The sequence below is a fragment of the Cryphonectria parasitica genome (assembly GCF_011745365.1).
Source record: "Cryphonectria parasitica EP155 unplaced genomic scaffold M406scaffold_5, whole genome shotgun sequence".
Taxonomy (NCBI): domain Eukaryota; kingdom Fungi; phylum Ascomycota; class Sordariomycetes; order Diaporthales; family Cryphonectriaceae; genus Cryphonectria; species Cryphonectria parasitica.
In genome coordinates this window covers 1,779,051-1,806,000 of record NW_024468913.1, presented here as the reverse complement: position 1 = coordinate 1,806,000, position 26,950 = coordinate 1,779,051, and the positions used below count along the sequence as shown (strand labels likewise).

The 26,950-nt window shown below is 52.7% G+C and overlaps 3 protein-coding genes across 3 annotated transcripts; 1 reads left to right on the top strand and 2 right to left on the bottom strand.

The window, feature by feature from the left end:
* Nucleotides 1-1,515: 1,515 nt before the first annotated feature.
* Nucleotides 1,516-2,869, bottom strand: M406DRAFT_70910 (uncharacterized protein; the record flags this gene model as incomplete). The annotated part of the gene is made up of 2 exons (XM_040925379.1): nucleotides 1,516-2,486; nucleotides 2,827-2,869. 2 exons carry the CDS (start codon nucleotides 2,867-2,869, stop codon nucleotides 1,516-1,518), a joined length of 1,014 nt encoding a protein of 337 aa, XP_040775515.1.
* Nucleotides 2,870-19,874: 17,005 nt separating this feature from the next.
* Nucleotides 19,875-22,290, top strand: M406DRAFT_70912 (uncharacterized protein; the record flags this gene model as incomplete). Its single annotated transcript, XM_040925380.1, has 3 exons — nucleotides 19,875-20,059; nucleotides 20,124-20,335; nucleotides 20,393-22,290. 3 exons carry the CDS (start codon nucleotides 19,875-19,877, stop codon nucleotides 22,288-22,290), a joined length of 2,295 nt encoding a protein of 764 aa, XP_040775514.1.
* A 1,189-nt stretch (nucleotides 22,291-23,479) lies between these two features.
* On the bottom strand, nucleotides 23,480-25,963 carry M406DRAFT_258214 (uncharacterized protein; the record flags this gene model as incomplete). Its single annotated transcript, XM_040917218.1, has 6 exons — nucleotides 23,480-24,539; nucleotides 24,607-25,012; nucleotides 25,064-25,202; nucleotides 25,407-25,505; nucleotides 25,558-25,771; nucleotides 25,830-25,963. 6 exons carry the CDS (start codon nucleotides 25,961-25,963, stop codon nucleotides 23,480-23,482), a joined length of 2,052 nt encoding a protein of 683 aa, XP_040775513.1.
* Between the last annotated feature and the right edge of the window lie 987 nt (nucleotides 25,964-26,950).

The following is a 26,950-nucleotide window of genomic DNA, read 5'->3' as shown; positions in this document are numbered from 1 at the left end:
GGCCAGGCCTTGCTTGGCCGCCTGATCACTCAGCGTCTGCCCTCGGGTGGGCGCCGAATGTTGACGGTCCTGCCGGTGACGGCACGAGGTGATCCCACCTCCGCAGTTGGCATCAGAAATGCAGGACGCTGGCTGTCTCTGTTCACGCGGAGCTCCAGTCCAGTCGTTCCTCTGGGAGGGTCACTGCCGGGATTGCTTGCAATGACAAGCTGAAGCGCAATGGGTGGCGTGTCGTCGACCTTCCCTTGTGGGAGGAAGACTTCATCATTCAATTCCGATCATTCTCTGGGCGGTGGCGCTTCAACCTTTTTTTTTTTAAAGGTCAGTGGTCTAAACTCATTAACTCGAAGAAGGATACTACTAACAATGTTCAACGACCTGTGATGCGGTGTGGAGGGCCTGAGCAGCCCGTCTTCGACCAGCCTCTACCTTACGTGTTGTGCTCTCTCCACAGTTGGTGTGTGTTCTTCTCGCAGACTACCAAGCATTTACCAAGCGACTATTGGCCATTTCTTGGTTCTTGAAGGCTCTCTTTTGCTGCTACTTCAACGCGAACACCTTTTGTCAATCTCGCCGTTTGTTCATATACAAGTCATTACGCATGCAGTTCGCTATTAGCTCGTTACGAATGCAAAACATTTTCATTTATCCTTTGGTTTTGCACATGCACCTAAATACTCGATTCCAATACACGACATTCAGAACGGATAACTCCGCCTGTTGACAGGAACAAGGCTTTCACAAAAAGTCCTGGCCTGGTTCCTGCGTCCTTTTTTCTCGTGAACTCCTGTCGATCTCCGGCTCGACTTCACAATCAATGACAACTTTATTCGATCTGGCCTTGATCAACAACCACTCCCTACCCTCTCTTTCCTCTTGCTTTTCTTTCCCTTCTCTTTTTCTTCTCCATGGCCTGGCGGTCTTAGCGTCTTCATGAGCAACTATGCATAGACCTTGACCCCTTGGGTGTTGTTCAATGAGCATTTAATGACTACCAGAGTTTAATGGTAACCCATGAACAAGTACGCATTCGAGCACTTTCTGGTGGTCATGGATCTCTCAAATTTCAGCGGCAGGTCTCGCCAGCTGACGGTATTGACAGTTGTATGATTTCACTGCCTCGAGTCACGGCGTGCTGACAGTCTCCAAGGTGAAGCGTTTGGGATCGAGGCATGAGGAGACTGCCGTAAATTTGCGAAAGAGTTGTCTTGCCGCAAGGACACGGCGTTACCAAAGAATATGCTGAAGGCCGTTGCCAAGATTTGAATATCAAGGGAAGAAATATTCGCTGTCAACCAACCAACTCATGACCGTCCGGCAGGATGGAGTCTGACCGAACCGGCAGAGTGATCTGAGAAACGCCATCACAATACCCGCCAATCGCTATCTCACACCTCAGGCTCTTCCCTTCAGTGCCCTTCTCAAGTGATCTCTCCACATCTCAACGTCCATCACCGCCGCCACAGCTACCACCACTACTTCTCTTGAGAAATAAGACCTGGGCGTCCTGTCCCCTTATCCCTCAGGGGGATCGCCGTCGTCGCCCTCCAGTATCTTCATGCCTTCCACCATCATAGTCATCTCGCCCACCATGGCATTGAACTTGTTGAAGCTTGCTGATGCCCCCGCATGGAGCTCGGTGACCCTTCGTGATCTCGCCCCCAGGATTCTCAGCTCGTGAGCGGCTTTTTGGCTCTTTTCATACTTGTTTTGATCGTCAGACTCACTCTCCATGCCCGCTTCGGCAGATCGCAAAGCCTGCTGGACGTGACCCTCAACGTCGAGCGCCAGATTCAAGAACAGATGCTTATGCAACTCGCTATCCTTGAGCCGTGAGGCCATCAGACTGCTCCACAGCTTGTTGCGGCAATCCACATCCAGATAGGCTAGATTCTCGACATCGGTGCGATGCTGTTGGGCGCACTCTTCAAAGAACTGAAGGGCGTCCTGGAGGAGTCGTGACCAGTTCTGGAGCACCACAGCGGTGGGAACAACACCTGTTGAGTGGGAATAACATCTGGTGGAATTGTGTTCAGCCACGGAGCCAACGCTAGGGTCGTTGTCATTTCCTGCAGCGTCGACTCGTACGTCCCATGAGCCTTGTGCAGGAGGAGTGGTATGAGGGCTAGGCCAACCATCGGCTTGGCTCTCTTGCGACATCGTCTGTTGGAGAGAAGTGCTAGCCGGTGGCCAAAAGGTCTGCCGAGGTTCTTGCTCCCAACCAGGGGCGACCGTGAAGGGAGTTTGAGGTGGAAAGCCGTAGAGCGGATGCCAGGGCATTACGGAGGCGACATGCCAGAAGAGTCGGGGGTCGAAGCGGCTTTTGCGATCCATGAGCTCTTCAAGCAGCGCTGCTTTGGATAGTGTTTTATGCTGCTGCTTCTGCTGCTTTGCGAATGGTCTCAAATGTGGGTGCATCGCTAGGTCACGAGTGAAGTCTGGACTGTTCGGTTGACTGTTGGGTTTGGTTGAAAAGTGACTGATGCCTATGGACTTCACAAGGCATGCTGGTAAATTTGACTGCCATTTATATTGCATACCTGCGCCAGCATCACTATTGAGACTATACGTTTGTGCCTGTCACTTGGCTTGGTGCTTGGTCTCTCGGCAAGCCCTTTGTTGGCTGCCATCTAGCAAACAAGCACCCCACCCCTTCAGGGGGGAAGCCTATCAGATGTTCATATCAGCCCTTTTGATTTGACATGCAAGTAATTGTTATTGGTAGAGAGAGTATGCTCGAGATCAAACATAAACACTGCAGACAAGTGAGAGGAGTTTAGATAATTTACTTCATAGCATGTTTGCGCGAGGCCGTCTGCCTCATACCTCTAGGCTTCCCGAATAGAACTCCAGAGACAACCTGATCCATGCCTAAAGGGTTCCTTCTCGATATCCTATGCTGCTGTTCGACTCTCCAAGGAAAAAGATATGTTGCTGATCATGCTCCTGGTCTGTACGGTTTGCCCAATATGAAAAGTCCAGCTGATACTTGAAGGATTTCCGCCACAAACAACCTACCACACAATCATATCAGGCATCGTCATGATCAACTCTCAAGAGTCAACAATGTCTCTCTCCCCCCTCACCTTGTTTCTGTCCCGCCAGCCCCATGACTACGCTGTGGGGACCAACACCTGGGGGGGGGGGGGGGCGAGACCTGCAGAGGAACGGTCCAAGCTGTACCGGACCACGTAAGTCAAATCTTGGACATCCTGACGTCTTGGTCTTACCCGACTAGCCGGGAACATGTTCACAGACGACTGACTGCGGGGGCAGACCATCCCCAGTGTCCAGTGCACTGGGGCTGACGACCTCCATCGTTGTCCATGAGCCTGCAAATACTGCACCGTGAGGGGGGAAACGGGTTTCCCGAACGACGCGATGTAACGGAGTTCGTAAGGTTCCAGAGCAGAGGATGAACCGGTTCAGACCAGGCATGGCTTTCCAGATTGGGGTGTTTGGTCCTGGTGGTCGATCGATGAGGATAGGCTGCCGTTCATATACCCTTCAGCCCAGGAGAGCCTTTTGAGAAAAGGGTAAATAACTATGCGTGCGCCTTCTATGTTCTTGCTATAAGGATCTGAGAGAGTTTCTTCTTCTTTCTCTTTGTCTTTCTTTCACGGCGAGAGATTCGTCTCGGCTGTCGAAGCCGGGTTGAGGCCCAGTTGTGGACAAGGGCGCTAGACATCCGCTGAGAATCATGCAAACAGCTGATTTTCCAAGATGGTTATCCTTAATCAGAAACATGACCCAGCAAAACCTTGCTCTTCACTCATCCACCGCAGCATTGGAATATAGTTGTGTGTGTGTGTGTGTGTGTGTGTGTGCGTAGATGTGTTCGTCCATAAATAAGCTCCACCACACACCACCGCCCTCACATTGCCTCATATCCATGTTTCCGGTCGTCGTCAGTCACCGCGTAAACTGAGCCCGCCTGCATAAGCAACGGCATATGAGGATCAACAGAGCGGTCTTGTTTCAGCCGCATGCCACGGACTTCTTGATGCTGATCGATCCTGAGCTTTGAGCATTTGCTACTCATTCTAAATGCACATTAGTTTGAAATTTGTCAAGGCCAGCTTCCGCTACGACGTAATGGCTTGCAGGACGGATCGTCCCCCTGATTTCCAGCTGGTTGGGCGTGGACAAGAGGGGAAAGTATCATCTTTTTTTCTTCCTTCTTGCCCGCACAGCCACTCACTACACTTGTATGGCAGGCTGCATCCCTCTTTCCCTGGCTTCCGCCACAAGCTCTCTCGGAGGGGGTCACATGAAGATATTGCCTACTGTACAGTACAAAGAGTATGTGAGTTGTTTTAAGTGTACGCATATACCTGTGGTTCTGATTCATATTATAAATATGCGGCGTTTCAAAACAAGGTCTAGCGGCGCCACGGCCCGCCACGTGCTGTACCTACAGTATATAGTAGTAAGGATAATCGTGATTATTACTGCGAGGCTGGCACTGGCTGGCCCCCCCCCCCTGCTGCCATGGATTTCAGAGTGACGTGGGTAAATTTGCCCCCCAATCCCTTTCTCCTTCCCTTCCCCTACCGTACAGACGCCTCAGATCTCGTACCCCGCGTATTGTTTGGGGATGTGATATGAGTTGCGGGATTACACGCTGTCGAAAAAGAAAACAGAGAAAGACAAAAGAAACCCAGATCTTTGTTTATAGCGTTTCAGGGCAAATAGCACACGCCCTCCGCCCCGCTTTCATCCGTATCTGTGTTCTTCTTACAGTACATACTTAACATTATGCCCAACCCTTGTTACAGTATATGTAAGGAAGGGGCAGTCGTCAAGCATGGAAAGGACGGGATGGCCCTTTCGCTTGTGCCGTCCGTATGGCGCGGGACGGGGGCTGGCCCTGCACGACAGCGCTGTGGGTCTCTCTTTTTCCTGCCTTCTGCCTCTACTTATCGGCCGAGCTGCAGTGGGCGATCGAGGTCGTTCTTTTGTTGGAGAAGCCCGCCCCGGGAGCACCCCAGCTGGATTCGCTCTTTGTGGGTGGGGGAGGAGTGGATACTACCTCGATACAGTGCCGTACAGTACAGTACAGTACAGTACAGTGACTCCAGCCGTGGCTTTCTGGACCTGATCTCGAGGCTGAAATGGCTTTTGATCACCAGACTGGAACACATGTGATAGGGGCGTTTTTCCCTTTTCTTTTGGTGTGTGTGCCCTCGAGGACGCCAAGTAGCGAGCGAGGCTTGATTCGATTTTTTTTTCTGTTGTTCCCCCATTTCATCCCAGAAAAGGCCTCAATCGATGTTCGGAATAAAGAGGCGAGGACAAAGGGGGACTCGAGCTCCGAGGTCTCGCTTGTCGAGACGAGACGAGAGGTGGGAAGCCGGAGGAGGATAGTTCACACAGAGCTTGGATCGGACTGACCCTTGCCTGCACACCGCGTGGCCACCCGGCAGATGGGATCAGAAAAATAGACGAATTAAAAAAAAAAAATCAAAAAAAAATCACTCGACCATCTTTCCCAGGGTCCTCCTAATGATGTGTGAGAAAGAAGGAAATACCCTAATTGTTGTGCCACATCACCTGTCGATCCTCGCTCGCCTAGAAGGAGAGTTCTTGAGAACATCGTCGCACGGCTATTGTTTCTCTCGTTTGACACCACAGGGCCACCCGCCGCCCAAACCTGTCAAAAGAGAAAGGAGTTGTCGGGCTGATGAGGTGAGCGACCGCAGATCGTTTCGTCCACCCCGACCAGCCCGCCAGCCTCACCACGGCCGTCGTGCATCTCCAGTCCCCTCCCTCCCATCTGAGACAGGTACAAGCCGGTACCTGGGGATCAGCTGCAGTGACCAGTCACAAGCAACTAACAGTGCGTGTGTGTATGTGTGTGGTGGGTGTGGTGTGTGTGTACACCACACACACACACCCTCTACTTCCTCTGCTACCTTCCCACCCGAAGGAGTTGAACCTAGCTTGTCACGCCTTTTTCTCTTTCTGCTTCTTCCCTTTTCGGACTGTGTTGTCTCTGCGAAATCCCGTAGAGGAATACACCCAAGGACGAGGAGGCTTTCAAGATGAAGATTGAGTCTTCGTACTCACGAAGCGACAACATATATATGTGGTCGGATAAAAACTGGGATCTCAAAGAGACGGCGTCATCGTGTCTAAAAATATTGGGATAACAGGCAATGGCGGGTGGGACGGGACATAACCATGTCGGACGCCCCGATCGATCTTGGAGAAGGAAAGAAGTGCAGGCGGGGGAGGACAAACGACCAAAAGGGCAAGTTTTGACATGATGAGATAGGACATGCCTCTTCCCATTTCCTCCGATGTCCTGTTCCAGAGCCTCTCACCAGGTCCAGATCCCCTGTCCACACACACGCAAACACACACACACACACACACACACACACACACACACACACACACAAACATCCAGACCCTTTTTACTATGGTACTTATGTCTCTGGGCTTGACTCAGGCCCGCATGTGGTGGGAGGTTGGCGATAACGAGGGAAACACACCACCATCACCTTGTTTCCATCTTTCTTTCTCTGCTCTCCTTTCCTATTCTTCCTCATCATCATACGTCCGTCCGTCTTAACATGAGATATCAGTTCTCCTCCTCGCCGTTCGTGACTCCCTCATCCGGATCATGTCTTCCTCTTTGTGCAAGCCCGCAAGGACACCTTCCGGAAACTTTGTATAATAGTACCATTTACGGCAAGGCCGGGGGCCCAGGGGGTGAGGGAGGAGGGGATAACCACCTGCATGCCATGCCCTGCCCATGCTTTCTTACACACCCCTCACTCTTTCTTCCTTATTGTGTGTGCAAACCAAAAGTGGTTACCCGCGGTCCCAAGTCCCGCCAATGGCGTGCGTCTTGAGTTCCCATGCTTTTTTCTTTGCGCGCAGGGGAGTCTCGGCGAGCTCGGTCAACTACACACTGCAGAAGAGCGGGCGTTGCGTCTGACCCCGCCGCCCTTGTCATTCGGGACCTGGATTTTATTTCCGCGGGCGTACGTGGACTTTATACAGGGTCTGCGCCGAGGTGGGTGTGTACTATAACTACTACTATTACACAGTAGTGTGTATGTGTGTTGAAGAAGTTGATAGAGTAAAGAAGAAGAAGGGGGGGGGGAAAAACCAAGAAAGGAGGCCTACGAAGCCCACCCACACGCAGACTGTACTACTGATTACTTAAAATCATTGAACGTACCTTACTCTGTTCCGTAAACGCCGCACAGCGTGCCATTCATCTCTGTATTGACCGTCCCCATACGCAGGCATCGACTCGGTACTAATCCACTAGTCCCTCGCCCAACGGCCCTTTTCTGGTTAAAAAGGGTGGACTCGCAAACGCGGGTGCCGTGTGTCCGTGGCCTGTCAGTCACCCTTGCCTATGGGAACAGACGACCGACAGATGGACATCTGACAGGACCAGGATCATCAGGAAATAAACCCCTCCCCTAGATGCCGAGGGAGGGGAAGTGAACAATTGAACCTTGAGAAACTTTGAAGGGTAGGAATCGCATCTGCTTTGCAAGGGCCCTGACTTGCCAATCTATCACGGAAGCAGACAAAAGATGGATCGGTGACGGATTAACGGCTCCGGGGATTTGGCACAGTAGGAGCTGGGGAGGGGGTTGATCGCATAGGCACAATGGCCTCCTCATCAGAGTGATAGTCCGTATAAGATCATTCCATCTGGGTGGTGGTGCTACGTACTACCTGACAGCTGTCACGGATTCGACCAGTAAAAGGGCGCACAATTGCAAGGAGAGTCTGGCCAGCCAGCCGGGGTGAGGGGGAGAGCAACCCCCCAAAAAAGAAATATTTTTCTTTCTTCTTTTCCCTTTTCATTCTACCTCTACCAAAAAAAGGTCTATCTCCGCATGTGCTCGGTCAAAACACCCGGTGACAACCCGAGAGGGTCAAGAGGAGCGAGTCCCACCCAAATACTATGCAGTAAAGTACCACACACAGGACACATACCACAACGACTCCTCCGCGAGGGTAGTGGCATCCAACACAGGCATGCACCCACCCATGCATGCATTGCGTCGTCGTCCCAAAGTTCACACAGCAGGTACTATAGTACAGCCGTGCATTTGGATGAGATGGAGGGTGGTTTGTAAGTACGTACCTTAGTGCCCACGAGGCGGTATGCGTGTCTCTGATCGATCTGCAACCCCTCGCAAGAAAAAGGCGATGGCGCCCGAAACAGTAAGTACTTAGTTGGTAAGAATCAATCCGCAAAAGAGTTAAAACTTTGTCACCGACCTCTCTCACCATTTAGTCGTCCCACGCGCCTTTCCCCGGCAGGCGAAACCCAGTCTGACAAGTCCGGCTGCGCTGGCTGGCTAGGTTTGGGGATCTAGTCAGCGGCCCCGTGTCGAAGCTCGGTCGATGGCAAGTGGCGACGAGGGGCCGTAAAGAGGAGGAAGGACGGTGGGGAAAGAAGGAGGAGGAGGAGGAGGAGGAGGAGAGAGAGGAGAGAGCCATGCCGGGGTTCTCTTTAGAGCGGGCTTTGTATTGTGATGTATCTCCGATTTAGCGGCAGTCGAGTCGAGTCCCAAGCAGGTGCTACCATAGTACTTGCCCCCTGGTGGATGAGTAGCTGGACGCCTGCCAGCACCTTTGAACTGGCCTACTGACAAGGTCAGAATAAGCTGTCTTTTTCGGTTGGTGGCCCTGACCCTGGCCGCTGTTGAGGGGAGACGTGAACAGTCACACAAGTCATCTTTACGCCGCAGTGCGAACACAAACCTCTGTTGGATCGGCAATTATGAACCTGAAGAAAATAACAAGGCACGCCCCACGCCCACGCCCGGCCTTGTCTTCTCCTTCTTCTTTTCTAGGGTGTAGGCAAACGAGACGTACATACATTCAATCTGTTCTGGATTCGTATTGATGACGGACGGCACAAGACAATACGACAGATAGATGCATATGCAGCAGCAGCATCAGCCCCAGCCAGGCAATCCGATTAGTCGAGAAACCTCGTTCATGCACAAGAGGGGAAAAGCTTGATCGGTCAGCCTGCCCATCAGCTTTGCTGGTCACAGCTGATGACAAGGCCTCAAAGCTGGGTTTTAAGTGAGTAGGTAAGCAAGTGTACCCTTATGCCTTCTCCGCCCCCGCTTACATGTTGTAGAGAGGTGAGGTGAGGAGCAAAGAAGTAATTCCTCTCTCACGAGCCGCGCAGTGGTTGGTCTGGTCCCTGCCCATAGGGCTGAGGCAGTGCCCAGCGAAGATCACTGGTTAGCACAGTAGCTGCTGCTGAGCCAGCCTAGCGCTCCACCGCCTTGGGTTCTCTTTGTTTGTCTACTTTTCGGGGAGGGCAGGGAGTATTTAGAATGAGAGAAGAGAGGGGGGGGGGGCAATGTCAGCCATCGCCCACTGAACATCACCACAAAGGCGAGGAAACGTACCTTCCAAGGCCGTCCTTTCTTTCTCTATCCTCCCTGTCCTCTCACTATGGCACCATAGTACTTTTACTTGACTTATCAATTCGTCGAATCCCCTCCCCCTGCTTCCAGAGCAATGGTCTGATTCGTCGCCTCCCGTTTGGGCTTGGCGACCCTGGCTGAGGTTCCCTAGTCGGCCCTTTCTGCGGTGACTCTACGCCGGCGGCTGCTCTGTAAGCTGATGACGGACGCTGGCCCGTCGCACGCAGCAGTAGCAGCAATGGGCGTGTGTTTGGATTCCCGTGAGACACCTGGTTGAATTGATCGTTTCCTTCCCCTCGTGCAATACCTTGTGCTTATAGTTAGGGAGGAGGAGGGGAAGGGACAGGAGAATAGTGTTTGTGTTTGTCCGTCTGATATCTCGAGAGGGGGGAAGAGAGCTTGTACATGTTAGCTTGAAGCCCCACAGCGCGCGAGACAGAGCGAGAGAGAGGGAGGAAAAGCACGACTTCGGGCGACCAGCGAGATCCACATCGGCGGGTCGGTGCGTGGGAAGGACAAATGTGGACCTTCTTCCTCCTCCTGCCCAAGATTTCCCCCACCTTGAACTTTGAAATTCGAAAGGGAGCAAAGAAAGCACAGTGCCACCCAGCTGTACACATTGTAGTAGGAGGGACACCCCACCCCAGGGATGACAACAAAGGATCAATTGCCAAGACGTAACGGCCAACCTCACTCAGGCCTGTAACAATCTATCTATGGCACAGGCAGTGTTGGCTCTTAAAACCATCTAATTCCTGGTATTCTGTTATGTCATTGAGCTGGAGGTATACGTAATCCACCTCAAATACGCATAACTTCTTTGTTATTCTTTTCTTCTTTATTTCTTTCTGATATATAAATATATATACATATATATGTTTATATATATATCTTGCCTGCTGGGCCCTCTGCATGTGGGAGTGCCTGACAATCACAAGTTGTCGATCACCCAGTGAAGGGACCCACCTGACCTGGCGAGGACCCCCCCCTGTGAATGAGGTCGCTCCTTTCGGGGACCACCAGAACGTGATTGAGTTGAGGTGACGTGAACTAGTTCCAAATTGGGATATATCATAGTATTATGCACAGTAGTAGCAAGGAAGGAAGAGGAAGGAGACGAGCCCTGCGTAACAGCGGCATGAGCGGGTAATAAAGTTTCATACCATACCGTGGTAACGTTCACCTGGGCTCGCACAACCGATCGTCCCGGCAGGCGGCAATAATGTGCAGTGCAAGTGGTGGCAAGCGAGCCCTCGCAGATCAGAGCCTGATAAACGTGGGCTATGTGTACCATAGTACTATAGTATGTGTGTGTGTGTGTGTGTGTGTCAGATCGTTGATCAAATTTTTTTTTTGGGAGAGGTCAAGTTACCAGAGAATCCAGGTGGAGTAGCATGACTTGGGTTTGTGCCTTAGGAGGAACAGATCTTCATTATTGGTTGGGAGGGTTTTTGGATCAAGGGAGGATGGCCGTAGCATGAAGTCAGTCAGCATTCTTCACGTAGGAGGCTAGGATACCGAGTACTATTGACACGGTAAAAGTTGCCTTGCCATTGTCGTTAATTTTTGAAATGGTCTCTTTTATTTATTTTTATTCAATCTTGTTTACGTCTAACAACTTTCATCCCTACATGGGATGTCGACAACTGGATGCGAGAAAGTGGTGGTGGGACAGGTTGAACCCCCCCCCCCCTGTGTTTTGACAGTTCGCTAAGCATTGCTTAGCACAGACAACAAGCGAGGATAGCATTCTCAAACACCAAACGAGCGCTAAGAGGGCCCTCTGTGCCCAACGGGCACCCAGCTAAAACATGAAGCCAGGTCACAGAGAAGGGAGTCCCCCGGTTCAGCGGGCATCCAAGCCACGCGCCTCCATTGGCCGCCTGGTCAGAGGCTCAATTGGCCCTGTCATCCGGGGCGAATCCCCGTTCAGCCTCGGAGTGTTTCACCGCCTGAGTTTTGTTCACCACTCACCGGGAATGTTGGCTGTGTTGTGCCGCCCTACCTCAGTGGGTCAGGATCTGTTCAGAGGCAGAGGGACCTGCCACCTAACCTGCCGTTCGTCTCTTGTTTGTTTGACTGGAGAGCAGAAGCGACAAGTTGGCCTGGCATTACTATTGCCATCACATTGACCACTCTGACTCAGTCGAGTCGTGCTCTCAAGTACAGTCAGTATGGTAGGGATAAATTATTCTCATCTGCCAAGCCTTCCACATAAACGAGCTGGAGAGAACAATCCGGGAGAGGACCACAGAGAGAGAGAGAGAGAGAGAGAGAGAGAGAGAGAGAGAGAGAGAGAGAGGAGAAGACACGAGTGCCCCATTTCGGTCAATCCCTGGGAACACTGTACAAAAAGCTACCTTTCGAGGCCAGTGGGTGGGCGAGCAAACCATGCCCCATCGACACTTTTTTGTTGCCTGCCTCGTATTCTCCTGCAGACGCCGAAAGTCTCGGATCCCTCTCACCACAGGGCTACATGACCGTCACGCTCACCCATATCACACCATGGTATCTTTCACGAAAGACAAGAGAGGGACGAGGGCCGACAAATCGACCCACAAATAAGCTAATGTGGTGTCGTCACACGCCTTTTTGCGTGTCACAAACGCTTCGGTTGGTGACTCTGCCGCTCAGCACAGTCAAGTTGCAGTCAGTCAGTAGATCACACACAGCAAACAAGACAACAAGCTGGAGTGATGTCAACTGCTTGCCCGGCGGCCCCCAATAAAAAAGAAAGCAAGGCCCCAGACCATGGCTTAGTAAAACAATAAAGAAAAGAGAAGAGCAGGGTATTCGCTCCAAACCTAGTCCTGCGAGGTGTGATTGGGGGGTGGATGGATGCACCTGGGCCTGCTTAGTAGCCTGGGGCTTTCGGAAGCACAGAACAGAGAGAGGAAGGGGGAGAGAAAAGGGCCCAGCTCGGATCGCCGACGAGGGTACAGCACTGACCTCCCCCCCCCCCTCTTGGGTGAGTACCCCCAAGAACTTTAGGCCTTACGAAGGCTACTGCTAATCCCTTCCGGGCTGGCAGATACCGCCTTACCGCCCGGGCTAGCGAGCTAGTCTGGATCTGTAGCGATAGGATTTCCAGATAGAGGGGCAGTGCGAGACACTGAATTCTGGAACACGGCAATCTACGAGGTCTCCGCACTTTCCCAGGAGCAAGAGGGACTGGGAAGAGGAGAGGAGGGGTCGTTGCGGTGAAGAGGACCAAAAAAAATCAAATTTAACAAAAAGTGACACATCTCCAGAGATTTAATTGAAGACGAAAGTAAATTTCCCCTTATTTTTCAACGGTGTCTCTCTCTTTCTTGCTCCCACTCCGCCCCCCCTCTCTCCCCTCTCTGTCTCTTTCTCTCACCGTTGAGACTCCTTTTCGAACATAGTACGAGATCCCCGGAGCTTTTAGGGTGTGTGATTGGACATGGAGCACTGCGGCGGTGCGCGATGAATGAGAAGTGGGGGGTGGGTTTTTTTTGACAAGGCGGATGATCCAGCCGACGAGTTCCGCCTGGCTGGCCAGGACACAATGAGGGAATGTGTGGTTCCCGCCCCCGCCCTACCTGCGGATGAGCTGATTTCCACAGGTGCGGACTAATACATATGTGGAGAGAGGGAGAGGAAAGGGAGGAAGAGCAAGAGACGGTTGAAGGAATGAACATCTTAATGGCAGTTCACTGACTGTCGTCCTTGTGTGCCATCGTCGTGGCAAGGCAATGGATGAACGCCAAGCGGGCGGCCGAGGGATAAAGCCCAGTGCTATTTCGAGAGGTTCGAAACGCATTGACAATTCCATAGTCATCTCGACTGAGGACGACGGACGGGCCACCTGCTAAGGCCCGTTCTGATGTCGCCTCCGGAGCCGGTTCAATTAATACCCCCTGGCAAAGGGAAAGAAGGGGGGGAAAAGAAAGACAGGAAAAAAACATTATTCAGACGGATGATGACCTTTGTTCTATTTGTGTCGAGGAAAGAAAGAGTGGCCTGTATCAGATTGTATAGTAATGTCCGCCAGAGAGACCTCAACATGCATTGATGGTGGCTTTGTAATTGACTTTCTCGGCAACTTGCACCGACACTTGACTACCGCCCTCTCTTTGCTTGCACAAATCGCAGAGGGCAAAACCTTGACATTGAGTGAGGGGAGAGAGAGTGTGTGAGTGACCAAAGGACGCAAAGGGTCTTCTGACAACAAAATGCACCTAGAACCAAATCATGCTGGGCCGTCAATCCATGTTCCCTGCTGCGATGCACATAGGCCAGAGACAGGCCTCATGTAGCCTGAAGTAGCTCCCCAACCTGGTCCCTTAAGCGATTATGTGCTGCAGCCGACTCGACATTTTTCTGATTCAGCTGTGTGCTGGGACAAACACCAGCATAGTGGGCTGTCTCAACTTTTGAGGCGCTGAAGAACAGGCCTGACAGGTTGGATGACAGGACCTGAGTCTGGCAGGATGCCACAGCTACTACGAGGTATGTACCCTTTGAAGTACAGTACATGCCGGAACATCAAAAAGAGCTCCACTCTCGGCTGCGCTAGGCCAAGGCTGGCTGTTCAGGTCCCAGACCAACCCAGTCCATGGCTGCAGTGCCATCATACTGTATCCACACCCTTGTCTTTGCTGCAGCATGCCCCCCGGTCCCTCTGCTGCACACTGTGGTGTGTGGTGTGGTGGTGGTGCCTTGTCCTCGCTACGCTCTCTGCTGCTGCTACTGCTGCTTGCTACTGCTGCGCTATGTGCTATAGTACTGGGCGCCGCCTGGTGTGGTGCCTCGCCTCTTCTCCCATTGCCTCAACTCTATACCTCAATTCTATGGACCGACCATACACCTTACGAAGTACCTCTCCTCCTCCCACTTCTTTCGCCTCTCCTTCAACCTAGGCCAGGTAGCACAGCTCGTTTGGGTTTCCAAAGGAGCTATACATTCCTCCGCCCTCCACCTTCTTTCACCTCCTCTACCTTTACTTCCTCACACCTACCTCCTGATTCACCCTTGGAACCCTCTTCACCCTTCCCGACTCGACACCCTCTCTCAATTCTCCTGACTCTAGCCCTTCCTCTCTCTGTTATTCTCTCTCTCCCCGACCGGAAGAACAGACCTCGATCAGTCATGTAGTGGTGTGCTGCCTTTCACTCAACACCAACAACTCACGCACGACTGCTTCTGCCTCAGAGATCCATTTCTCTTTCGAGGCACTGCGACCCTAGTCACCCGCTCCGAAATCCCCTCCGTAGACGAAACCGAGAGCACACACACAAGAAATACCGAGTCTCCAAGATTTGCTACACTCCATATTCCTCGACCCAAACCTTGCCAGCTTCGGCTGCTGGTCTTGTGGTGCGCAATACCGACATATCCACGCTTCTCGAGGTGGGAACCTGCATACGACACCTGACATGGTCTTGAGGATACCCGAAACCGGCCTCCAGCTGGAGAGCTCGGACAGTACCGCAGATGCCCTCCCTCTGCAGGCCTTTGCCATCACACTCAGCGACGATGTGATTGAGGACCTCATACAATGTATGGAAGATGGGGAGGACATACACTTATCGCTGGGGAATGTTCCCGTAAGTGCGCCCGTACGATATGATCTCCTGTGGGCTTCGTGGTGGAAAGGGGCCGCGTGCGTGCGCGTGTGCAAAGAACGGTGGCCGTCTATTGTTCTTACGCAGGACAAAAGAAAAACATACAACCACAGTACTCAAGGCATATGATCAATGGCCTCGCTCCTTAAAAGTTATTCTTATTTGGAACAATGAGACCAGGACGGGCAATTGTTCTGGGCATCGCCCTATTTAGCAACCACCTACTGACTTGACTTCTCTTATGCAACAGTCATTCCTCTACGGCAGCGAAACCGAAGTTTACAAGATCGCTAAATCCTCAGAGATCACCGACCTCGACCTCTATCTTACCGACCCTTCAGACTCGACACAACAAGCAGAGAGATTACCACTTCCGACCATGTCCCTCTTCTCGAAACCACCACTCGCCCGATATCCCCGACTGGCTGAGGGCCGCGAGGTGGCTCGGGACAAGATCTCGTACAAGGGCCCTGCAGCACGCCACAAGCCGCAGGATGCCAAGACGGAGGACGACTTCCTGAAGCTCAAGCAGTCCATACAGAAGGCCAATGACGAGAAGAAAGAGAACTCGTATGTGTGGCATCGTGGCAGTGGTTGGGACACGACCCGTACTAATGTGTCTGTACGTGTAGGACCAAGATACTCGAGTCGAATACGATCAGGACGACTGGTGCCAAGCAGGGTGCGACCAAGGGCAACAAGACGAAGTTGCTCCCGGGCAAGACAGGATCCATGGCCACCGCCATCAGCAGGTCTCGTCCTAACAGCCCTGCTTTGAGCGCGGGCATCTCCCCATCATTGAACCCCACGCTATCAGCTGCTGAGCAGGCCAAAGAGGAAGCCCGGGAGCTCCGGGCGCCCATCGTGCACGAGTTGGCCGCGAAAGAATTGTCACACGAGGAACTGCGATCACGGTGGCCCGGTGACGACGAGGATTTTCAAAAGGTACTTGACAAGGTGGCCGACTTCGACGACGGCCTGCAGAAGTTCACCCTCAAGAAGCTGTACTGGAAAGAGCTGGATGTGTTCAAGTACGATTACGACTCAGACGAAGATCGCCAGCTGGCCATCAACAACGCCATCAACCGGTACGACCGCATGCGGATGAGCGCTTCAGAGCCTGTGTGGGACAGACTGCTACCCAAGGAGGAGCGTGGGAAGGGCAAGTGCCTCAGCAAGCTCCTGCCGACCATCGCCAAGGGCCCGCCACAGCCTGCTGCGAGAACGCCCCAGCTCAAGATGAACGATGCCGAGGACTCGAGCGGCAGCAGGAACGGAGACGGCAGCCCGTCTAGCGCGGAGGCCAAGAACACAACCAAGAAGCTGAGCCAGCCCATGTCGCGGCAGACATCACAGACCAAGCAGCCAGCAAAGAAGATTGAGAAGAAATGGGTGGGCAAGAAGGCTGCCACCAAGGTGTCTCCGACGAAGGCCGGGGCCAAGTCCAAAGAAAAGGCCGGCCGTGTCCTTTCGAAGGAGTTCATCTCAGATTCGGATTCGTCCTCGTCGGAAGCGCCTCTGTCCAAGACTGTTCCTCGGGCGAAGAAGGACAGCGAGGACCGAGAAAGGGGGAGGGAGAAGGAGAGGCTTGAGAAGGAAAGGCTTGAGAGGGAGAGGCTGGAGAAGGAGAGGCTTGAGAAGGAGAGGCTTGAAAAGCAGAAGGAGAAGGAGGCAGTCTCAGCACCTCCTAAGCAGAAACCGAAGCCGTCCTCCGCACCCAAGGAGGTAATCAAGCCGCAAGTCATCGCCCGGCCGATTCCCAATAGGCGGCCCCGCGAGGACGCGTCTGACGACAGCAGCTCTAGCTCTGGCACCCCGCTGAGCAAGCGCACTAGCAAGGAGATCAAGGCTTCGGGCACGGCGCACTCTACGGTCTCCTACAAGCGACCGCCTTCCGACTCCAGCTCGCAGAGCTCGTCCCGCAGCAACAGCTACGTCGGACCTGGGTACACTACTAAGAACAAAAACACCAGCCCGGTGAAGTCGTCACCGCTGGCATCCTCCCCGCCTACCAATGCATCAGACTTGGACCAGCAGACAGCAGATGAGGCTCGTCACGAGCGTGAGCGCGACCGCTCTCGCGACCGCTCCGTGACCGTCGCCAACGGCACCATCAATGTGAAGAAGCGCAAGATGGAGGCCGATAGCGATGTCATCGATGTCGCTGTGGCGGAGAAGAAGCGCCAGCGTGTATCGACTAACATCTTGGAAGAGGCACGCCAGTTCAAGACATTCTACGAGGTGTACCAGAAGCTCCACTACGAGCTGTCGGGCGGCGGCACGTTCAGCCAGGAGAAGTACGACACACTGCTCAGGCAGCGAAAGAGGCTGGAAGGGCTGAAGGCCTCCATCTACAGACAGATGTCGAGAGAGTGCTATTGATGAAAGAGATAAGGAAAAACATGCGCAAATGATCTCACTCAGTTGCACGAGTTGACATGGGGAGGGACGGGACCCCAGAAAACAGAAGAGTGGGGCGAACTTTATGCTTGCATATAGGTCAGGTAACGCGCGACCAGGCTTGGATCCCGCGGGTTGTTGATTTTTGGTTTGATTTTTTGGGGTTCTCGGTTTATTGTCTCCTTCAGACGGCGTTCAGGGGAGGTGTTCATGTTTTATAGCTCGCCTATCGGCTTGAGCGTATCGTCTCGGCCGAATCCCGAGACAGCATTTGCAAAACCGGCTGCATTCACACCGGATGAGGTGTTACTGACTTGACAGGGGACGGCGATCTGCACTGAGCGTTTCATTTATTTTTCTTTTTCTTTCTTGCTTCTTCACCCCCCCTGCCCCCAAAGCCAGTTCCCAAATGGGAGGCAAATGATACCAAATGAGAGAGCGCAAAATGATATATTTACATGAGAATATTACACTGTCCAGCTGAGATGGGAGCCTAAGCGTCCTATGTGCATGTATCGAACAATGTCTTTGCCTACTCCGTATGCTGATGCATGATTTACTGTGATTATGTATCAGTCCGGGCCTGCCATGTATAAACTTGGGTCAATCAACACACAGACCTCATCGACACAAATGAGGGCCAAGTTCTAGAGAAGGTCAGGGCATCTTATCTTTTGGGCTTGATCACACAATGCTGTCTATGTGTATCTCATTCTCTGCCTGATTGGTTATACATGTGTGTAAGTATTCATTGACATGGCATTGTATAAGTTGCCTAGGTTAGCTTGACCCTTGAAAATGGGCGTCTCAAAGCTCGTCTACCCTTTCTTTTCTTCTTCCTGAAGCATACACAATAATATGTCGACTTCTCTCCACATAGCAAAGGTTGAATATGTAACACAATTTTTTCCATGTCCAATGAAGACAGACATGCCGTAGGCCAACACAAAGTCCTGCCGAGTATTTCCCCATGCAGTCTTCTCAATAATGAACCCCATCCATGTATACCCTCCATCATAGTCAGCATGAGAAGCAGGCGAAGAGTACCTTCTAGAGCCATATGTGTAGGCAGAAGTGAACAACAATGAGGATTATGTTTTGCCATGATTCACCTGGATGGCAGCAGCTCGTGGCCTATTTAATGGCAATTCTACTCCCTGGCTCTGATTCAAAGGTGGCTTCCCGGAACATCGCCTGGCTGAAGGGTGAAGAACTGCATAGCGTCCCAGGGAATAGATGTTATTCAATAGCAACTTTAAGTTGTCCATGTTTGTGCTTCTGCCTCCCCGGCTTGACTGCGACTGCCTCCATCACCCTTCTCCCTTCACCATTATATTTGAGCTGTGGGGAATACATATCTGGATCATCCTGTGAACGTACATGGCTGGCAGTGTCCTGAATGCTATCAGGGGCCTGTCTCTCTCATAATGTGAGTGCATGCGCAAGCTTGATTCTCCTGAAATGTGCTCCGTCCTGCTGCCTCCTTCTTCTTCTTCTTCTACTATGAACTGGAGCCTCATACTATCAACCTGATATCAGACAACTTTCCTAACACGGGATATCATTCACACACCATCTTTAACATACCAACTTCTGCAAAACCTTCTGGCAGATTCTTCTCTCTCTTTCGAATCTCCTAAAAACTTTTGATCCACACAACGTCCTTTGCCATGGCCCTCTGCCCATAACATTTTCTTCATCAAGATCCTATTCATCATCAGGTACGTCCTCTTCATGTTTTCCCGTTTCTTCATCATTTCCCTTCTTCTTCTTCTTCTTCTTCTTCACCAGTTTCCTCCTCTTGCTGAGGCCATTGGCCCAGAATCAGTCTGGTTCGTTCGTATCCTATTCACACAAGAACTATTCCCCTTGCCTGCGGTAGAGGGCGTCCCTGCTCCAATCACCGTTTTCAAGTCCATATCTGAACTACAATTGTATGTGAACAGATCAGAGCATTGTTCTATCCTCTGGCCATTCATAACAAACCATAAACTTCCTCACACCTGGGGCAGCCCAAGGTAAGAGGACACACAGCCCGGCATTAATTAAGACTGACTCACAAACTTGTCCTGGTCACTGGCTGTGGATGGTCTCTTGTCGTGGGTGGTCACAGGCGATGAAGCAGCTCAGGTTATTACAGGTTTTCATATTTATCTGTGGCAACCTGGAGTCACCCAGCTTCATTTCTCTTTTTGATCTCACTCCCTTCTCCAGCATCTTGGAGCCTTGACTCCAGATCAAGTCTCCAGGATACACAAAACTTGAGAACCACCTGGGGTCCTGGATCTATCTACCTCAACACCATCCATTCTTTTATCTCTCTGCCTCGCCATCAGTCCCTCCACCTGACCTTGGCCTCAGTCAAGAATCACTGACATAAAAGCAACCAGCGCCCCTCCGAGCCATCTTGGCTAGCCCCCTTCAAGCCATCCCTGCCCCCCCTTCCCCTTCGAAGTCAACAATGGTCCAGACCCGCAAGTATAACCCCCAGGAGATCAACTACGTCCTCTCTCGCATTGCAGCTGGCTGGGATTTCAAGATCATCGCCAAAGCATTCAAGCAAGACTTCCCCAGCCACTGGGAAGCACAAAAGTTCACAGCCAAACAGGTTGGGTACATGAAGGGTGCTTTTCAACAGCCCCCAGGGTGAGCATAGATTTAACACGACGCCTTTTTGAGCGGCAGGTTTTGCTGATGCACTCACCTCTAGAACTGTCAAGCCATACAGAGGCCCTATCCCCGCCTTTCCCAACTCCCCTACCCAGCCAACAAGCCCAGCAGTCGTGCAGCAAAAGATGGAGAGGAACAACTTCATGGCTGGCAATGCTACAGCTGGCATGGCCAGTGAGCCCCAGGGTGGACAAAATCCTGGCCAGCAAGACCAGACTGTTTGTTTACACTACCCCAGACTTCTGGAAGAGAGTATGTCGTCAAGCGACGCATTGGCTAACGAATAGTCCAAGATTGCTGAGATGATAGACTTTGACGCCCTCTTCAACAACAGCATCAATAACAACGACGCGCCTTTTGATTACAATGATGGCATCCCAAACCTTGATGACTACGATTTCAATCTGCCCGAAGGAAATCTGTATCCGACCACGCCTCCTGGCAACAACTCTGCCGGCTTTCAGGCCAGTGCAGGAGAGGACCTCGGACAGCCCATTCCCCCCTTGCCTGACATGAGCCAAGACCTGGCCAGCATAGGCGCGCAGTTTGACGTGGACGCGTTGGGTGAGGTCCTACAGGAGTCGGGTCCCATCATGGACGACATGCAGCCTGGAGCAGACAACCCCCTACCCTCCATTGAGCAACAAAGTCTTGGAGGTGGCGATGTTCACGAACCTGAAGCCGTCGGCGGCGAAGTCCAGCCCATGTTTCGAGGCAACGGCCAGGTCATGGCCATCACCAAGGATGGATATATTGGCATCCCTAGGTACGACGGCAAGTCAGCTGCTGGTCCCAGGATGCCTCCTCACTGCACGGGTGGCTCGGCCACGGAGCGTGATTCAGATGGCGTCTGGTTCGACGGCCCACACGACCGGTGCGTGGTCATGTTGGAACACCGACACGCCTGGGACGGTGGCATCCACTTCCGCGGCTACGAGGAGCTCGCGAACAGCTTCATTGCCATGGGCGACGCGCCTAATGGCACTGCCTACATCCTCGGCATCTCCACCGCTCTTCAGGTATTGCAGCACGAAGTGCGCACCACCTGCAACCATGAGCTCTGCATCAGGGCTAGGGACCTTGCCCAGCGCAGCGTCAACGCCGCTCTTCCTGCTGACTCTCCCTTCCGCCGTCACCCGCTAAAGGTGCCCCAGCCCGAGATCGCTGCCCTGCTGGCCGAGATCAACCTCCGACTGCCCGTCGGATACTACTACGATCCCATGACAGATATGGCCGTCAATTGCGATTCGTTGGTTGATGAGGCCTCGATCGGTAGCACTTTCCTCGCATCTCTGGGCATCGCCCCCATACCCGCGGGCCAGATTAATGCTCAGCAGGACGCAGGCAGCCAGGCCGACGTTGGACAGAACATGCGCGGCTACCAAGATATGAGCACCGCACAGCAGGGCTCCGGCGCTTCCTCCGGCGCGCGAGACACTAGCCGACAGGCCACTGGCATGTCCAACACCCCCGACATCAACGCCCGGGTGTATGACCCCAACGGTAAAGCCATCATGTACGATCAAACTCCTCCGGCACCGTTCGCTTCCATGGAGAATTCCACATCGAGTCATCAGGCCCAGCAGACTGGCGGTCCCCAGTACCACTCCCAGCAGTTCCAAGGTCGACAGAACAATGGCTCGTCCAACCGCTCGCAGCAGCAGTCTGGACAGGAGAGATCTGGTCCTCCAAACTACCCCCAGCAGCACCCTGTTCATCATCAGACAGCTGGATCCTCGAGCCAGCGACAGCAGCACTATAATGAGCAGCACCACCAGCAGCGAGCCGGTTCCACAAACTACTCTCAGCAGTTCCTTGATCAGCAGGCGTCTGGACCTTCGAGCCGACCTCAGCAGCATGCTGGCCACCAGCACCACGACCAGCAGCGCAACTTCGCTCAGCAGAGAGCTGGATCCTCAAGCCGTTCCCAGACCTACTATGGCGAGCCCAGCGGTAGTGGCACTGCCAACCACCCTCAACAGTACGCTGGTCACCAGGGACGAGCTGGCTCATCCAGCCATTCCCAGCAGGGCTATGGTCAGCAGCAGCAGCAGCAGCAGCAGCAGCAACCGCGAGGTGGCACTCCCTACCAGCCTCAGCAGTTCGCGGGCCAGAAGAGGGCTGGATCTCCGGTCCACCCCGAGGAGGACCCTCAGTATCTCCTCCGCCTGCGCCAGCGACAGGCGAACCATGCTCGTCAGGGGTAAAGATGTTTTTGAGAAAGGGTCGAGTGTGCAGCAGCAGTGGTTGTAGAATTGATGCTTTGTACTTGTCCCCAAGCTTGGAAAAATACAATAAGCTGGCAGAGCAGGTGGAGAAGCTGATCGGACCTAGCTCTCTACTTACCAAGAGGTAGGGAGCTCCTGCTGCTTCTATCCATCTAGCGTCGAGACCAGGGGGGTGGGACTGCAACCTCCTCAACAACCCATTTTGTACCTGCATGCTGCAGTCTGATTGTTTGACAGGTCAGTCTGCTTTGCAGATTTGCATTTCTTGCAGGTGAGTATTTTCAAGCTTTGTCGTCTTTCGTTTTCTCCCCACCCCTGATTCCTGGAAATCCGGCAACCTCATCTCTTCTGACCCTGCTCTGTGGTAGCCTTATTTACGACGGCTCCATCGCGAATCTGGGAGAATGGGTGTTCACAGCATGAACAACAAGGCCACAGGACAAAAGGTACATCGCTACATTTGTTGTCCAAAGCTTTGCAAAGATCATCTCACTAACACTGGCATCATTAGGACTGACTACACTGCCATCCCTTGGGAGCATACTTCCAAGAGGATTTCTACTTTTGTTCTCCGTCACTTTTCGCACTGACGATGGATATGATAGTACTGATTAGGTACTTAGCTAATCAAAGTGCGATGTATCAATTACTTGATCACGATAGATTGTGAAGAAAAGAAGACTGAAAAAGGTCATGTAAATTTGTATTGCCATGCTTCGTTTTCACAGAAGCAGGAGAGCAAAGTAAGAGGGCAGACTAAATAAATAAGTATCATGATAGATTTTACCACCCAAAACCCTTGCAGCGCCAATCAACAACAACATAAGCCGACCCAAGGGGGTATCGAGTGCGTAAAAAAGAAGTAGAGAAGCTGACGATAAGCAGGAATAGTAATGGGTTGTCCATGTGCACGTGCTCCGTGCCAATAGTCGTAATCGTCATAAAATGGCCGTTGCAGTTTCGAATTTTTGGAAAGTTGCCTTGAAGGAAAACATGCTTCTTTTTTTTGGTGTTCTTTTTTGTTGTGCACCAGTGAGGTGTATGTGTGTGGGTGTAACCGTAAACGAGACAAGAACAAAGGGGTAGTGGTAAAGAAGCGAGATGTAAAAAAGTTGGTCATGGGGTCGTAGTAGCTCTCAAGTCGTTTCTCCCCGGAAGTTCAGCGCACTCACACGGCGATGCTGACATTTTTCCTGTTCTCCACCTCATCCCACGGAAATCCAAACACCAGTCTGTACAGTTCCCTGAGGAACCCGTACTGTCCCTGTGACCTGAGGGACATCCAGCCCACACTCGCCGCAACATCCGTAGCATTGACCCTCCTTCCTCGGCTCGGCAGCGGCGCCGTGGTCCGGAAGGTCGTGTCCGAAAGCACCAGGTTTTTGTAATTCTGCAGTAAGGTCGCGTGGCTTGGAAGTGAGCCGAAGGAGCCAGTGGGTAGGCTCTTCACAAAGGTTCGCAGCGATGCCACGCCTGACTTGGTGTCAGCTAAGTCACGGTTGTAGCCAATGTTCATCGCCGCCTTGAGGATGAGAATCTTGATACGGGTAACGTTTACATCCTCGGCCGAAGTTGTCGTCGTCGCCGTGCTGCTCGTCTTCGCGCTCGACTGGGAGTAGCTCGACAAATTACTGGCGCTGCTCGACCAGCGACCACCGCGGGATCCGCCCTGGCTGTTTTCGGACTGCGTCCCCAATACGAGTATATTGGGCATCTGCGGGCTTTCACTGCCCGGTGAGATCGGCGTGTCTCCCGTATCTTCAAATTCGGTCACGGGCGTCTCGGGAACCGGTAGTTTTTGTTTGTTGCGCCGTGGTTGCGGGTCGTCCGGCAGGCCCTTGAGACTCTCCCGTTTCGATTTCATCGATCCGCGACTCGTTGTAGACCGCACGTCCGATGCCTGACTCTGCTGAAAATAGCCGTAGTGGCTTGGTCTTGGAGTGCCTCGGTCAGGCCTGACCTGTGTCCAGCCCTCTCTAAAGATGTCGCATAGCTCCCAGCATGCTTGGACCGCCGAGCCCAAGAGTTCCTCGTCCGGTGCTTTGCCCTCGCGAGAGCTCTGTCGTAGGCTGAACAACATCTCGGCTAATGACCAGCATGCTCTGAGCAGAGAATCCGTCTCCTCGTCAAGCTCGCTCCGTTGCTTCATGAGGCGATGGCATAGAGTGATGTAGAAGTCCAACGTCCTCTCCCGAAATGCTTCTGGCAAGGTACGGCTGTCTTGAGCGCTGTAAAGACTACACAGCGTCGTCAGAATCTAAGTCTCTGTAAAATAAGGTGTCCAGGGTTGCTTACTGGTTATTGAGCTCAAAACTGACCCGCAAAACAGAGTCACCCGTCACATCCTTCCGTTGCCGCACGTCAAACAGCGACTGGCAAAAGTCCCGACATAGATCCAGGTTCGTTCGGGCGTTGGAAGACTCGATGGCATCGTCGCGGCTCTCATAGAGCTTCTGGCACAGCTTCCAGCAGCTCTTCCATGCCTTCTCGTGGGCATCAGGGGTACCAGAGCTATTGAACACACGCTCTCGATGAATTGAGCTGAGATTCGCTAGCGTATTGCAGAGAGTCCAGCATTCCTCCAGGGCGGCCTTGAGCGCCCTGATCTCTGAGTCTTCGATGGTGGCCGGAGTAGCAAAGTACTCGCTACGAGCGGTGTCCATCTCGCCGTCCGTCTCATGTTCATGAGATTCCGGAATCACTACATCTTATTAGTAAACACTCTCAATTATGAATAACTCAAGTCGCTTACAGTCAAGGCTGCTGGAACTACTTGATCGCAACCTTGCAGACTCGTTGAGAACATCCTTTAGGTCTTGTGCTTGGGGCGTGGCATTATCCAAAGAAAATGTTGCTGGCTTGACGTTCGTCGAGAGGGGCGAGAGCATTGGCTAAAGTTAGGGGAAAGAGTAAGTCACTACTGATGTGGAATGTGTACTGGGAATGAGATCGGTCCATACCTTGCCTGAGGGCTCGCTCAGGGGAGGACTGATGATGTCGTCAGGTTTGTCTGTATTATGGCCGGCCTCCGTCCCTGTCTGCCGCACTTTTAGTCTTCAGCACCATTTTGGTCCCAGGCTTCTCGTTCCACGCACCCAATGTTGAAACCCCTCGGGGGCATGTATCACCGAGACAGCCTCGTCGCTCGAGGACTTCCTTATGTGGTCAGGAATATTCGTCTTCAACTTTATGAGCTACAAAATCATCAGCCATGACGTCTCAAATGGAACCACCTGGTGTTCTCACTGTAGAGGTCGAAGCAGCATCAGCAGCGTCAGCCACGGCTGGTTGGCTAACAGTCTCCTGCTCTTCATCGTCGATCTCTGTAGTTTCTGTGCCGTTCGAAGTGACGGGTGAAGGTCCGACTATATCACTGGACGGGCTGAGAAGATGAGCGGATTGCGGCCTCACGTATGTGGTTGGCCGCAGGGTTTGCGAATCGGCAGGGTTTTGACTCGACCTAGGTAGGAGACTCGGAAGTCAGTTTAAGAGAACAGTACGGGGGGAAGACCCGATACGAGACAACACGAATGAGGCATGAGGAGTAGACAAGAATGAGTTGTTCCACGATAGCCACTGACATTTCTTGGAATCTGGTCAGAGGAGACATTATATTCCCAGTAGACGCTCTGAAGGGTGCTTCTAGTGCCATGGTCCCTCTCAGTAGAGTTTCCCAAACCCTGAATTAGTTGAGGCGGTACTGTGAGGGTTTGGACGTCGTCGCAAAGGTCGAGGAAGCCGTGATCGAGCCCAGATAGCGAAATCAAAGTAACATTCGAGCTGAGCGCATCGACAATGCCTAGCCAACAGGGCAATACAAAAGCCCAATGTCGGTTGCTCGACGGCGCTAGAGGCAGCGGGAGCCAGACAATTCAGTTGTGGTGAGGGAGAGTGCCGAAGGTGACCCAACGGGAGTGGCTTGCCCAGACGGTGATAACGCGCCTGGTGTGAGAGCACTGTACAGGAGGACCAGAGGGCGGGATGAGGGGCAGATGCCACTTAAAGGTGAAGGTTGTCCTGCCTGCGTGATATCCAGGCAGGGTTGCAAGCACCAACGTAGGCCGGCTAAGCATGGACAAGGCTCCCAGGAGCGCCAGACCAGACCGAGGGACAGGGGATGCGCGCGCGGCGCGAGACAGAGAAGTGGGCAGCCGAAATCCTCCTCTGGAGGTTCAAGGAAAAGACGTGTTTTCTGTAGCCGCGAGAACGAGCATTGGAAAGACAAGCGTGTAGCCCTCGGTGGATCTGTCTGCGGCCTAGCGAGTCTTTGACAGCTCAAAACCAACAGCGCACGCAAGGAGATTTCAGGAAAGTCAATCAAGGGGAGCGGGCGCCGACGAATGGCGCCCCGAGGTTGGCGCGGGCCGGACGGTTGGTAACGTCGGTGCGACACCGGCTGTGGTCAGAGGACAAAAGGTGCGCCTCGGGTTTTCTGCGCAATGATGAAGTTTTTTGTGGGAAGACCTGATACCCGTGGCGTTCGGCGACTTCGAATTGGTGGTGAAATCGAGCCAGTGAAAGACGGGTCTCAAATTTGACTGGTGGTGTACGGCGATGTGGTTAGAAGGATGAGCCTCGCCGGAAGGGGGGGGGGGGGGCGTGAGAGGCGAGAACGGAAGTGACCAGGAACGTGGGACGA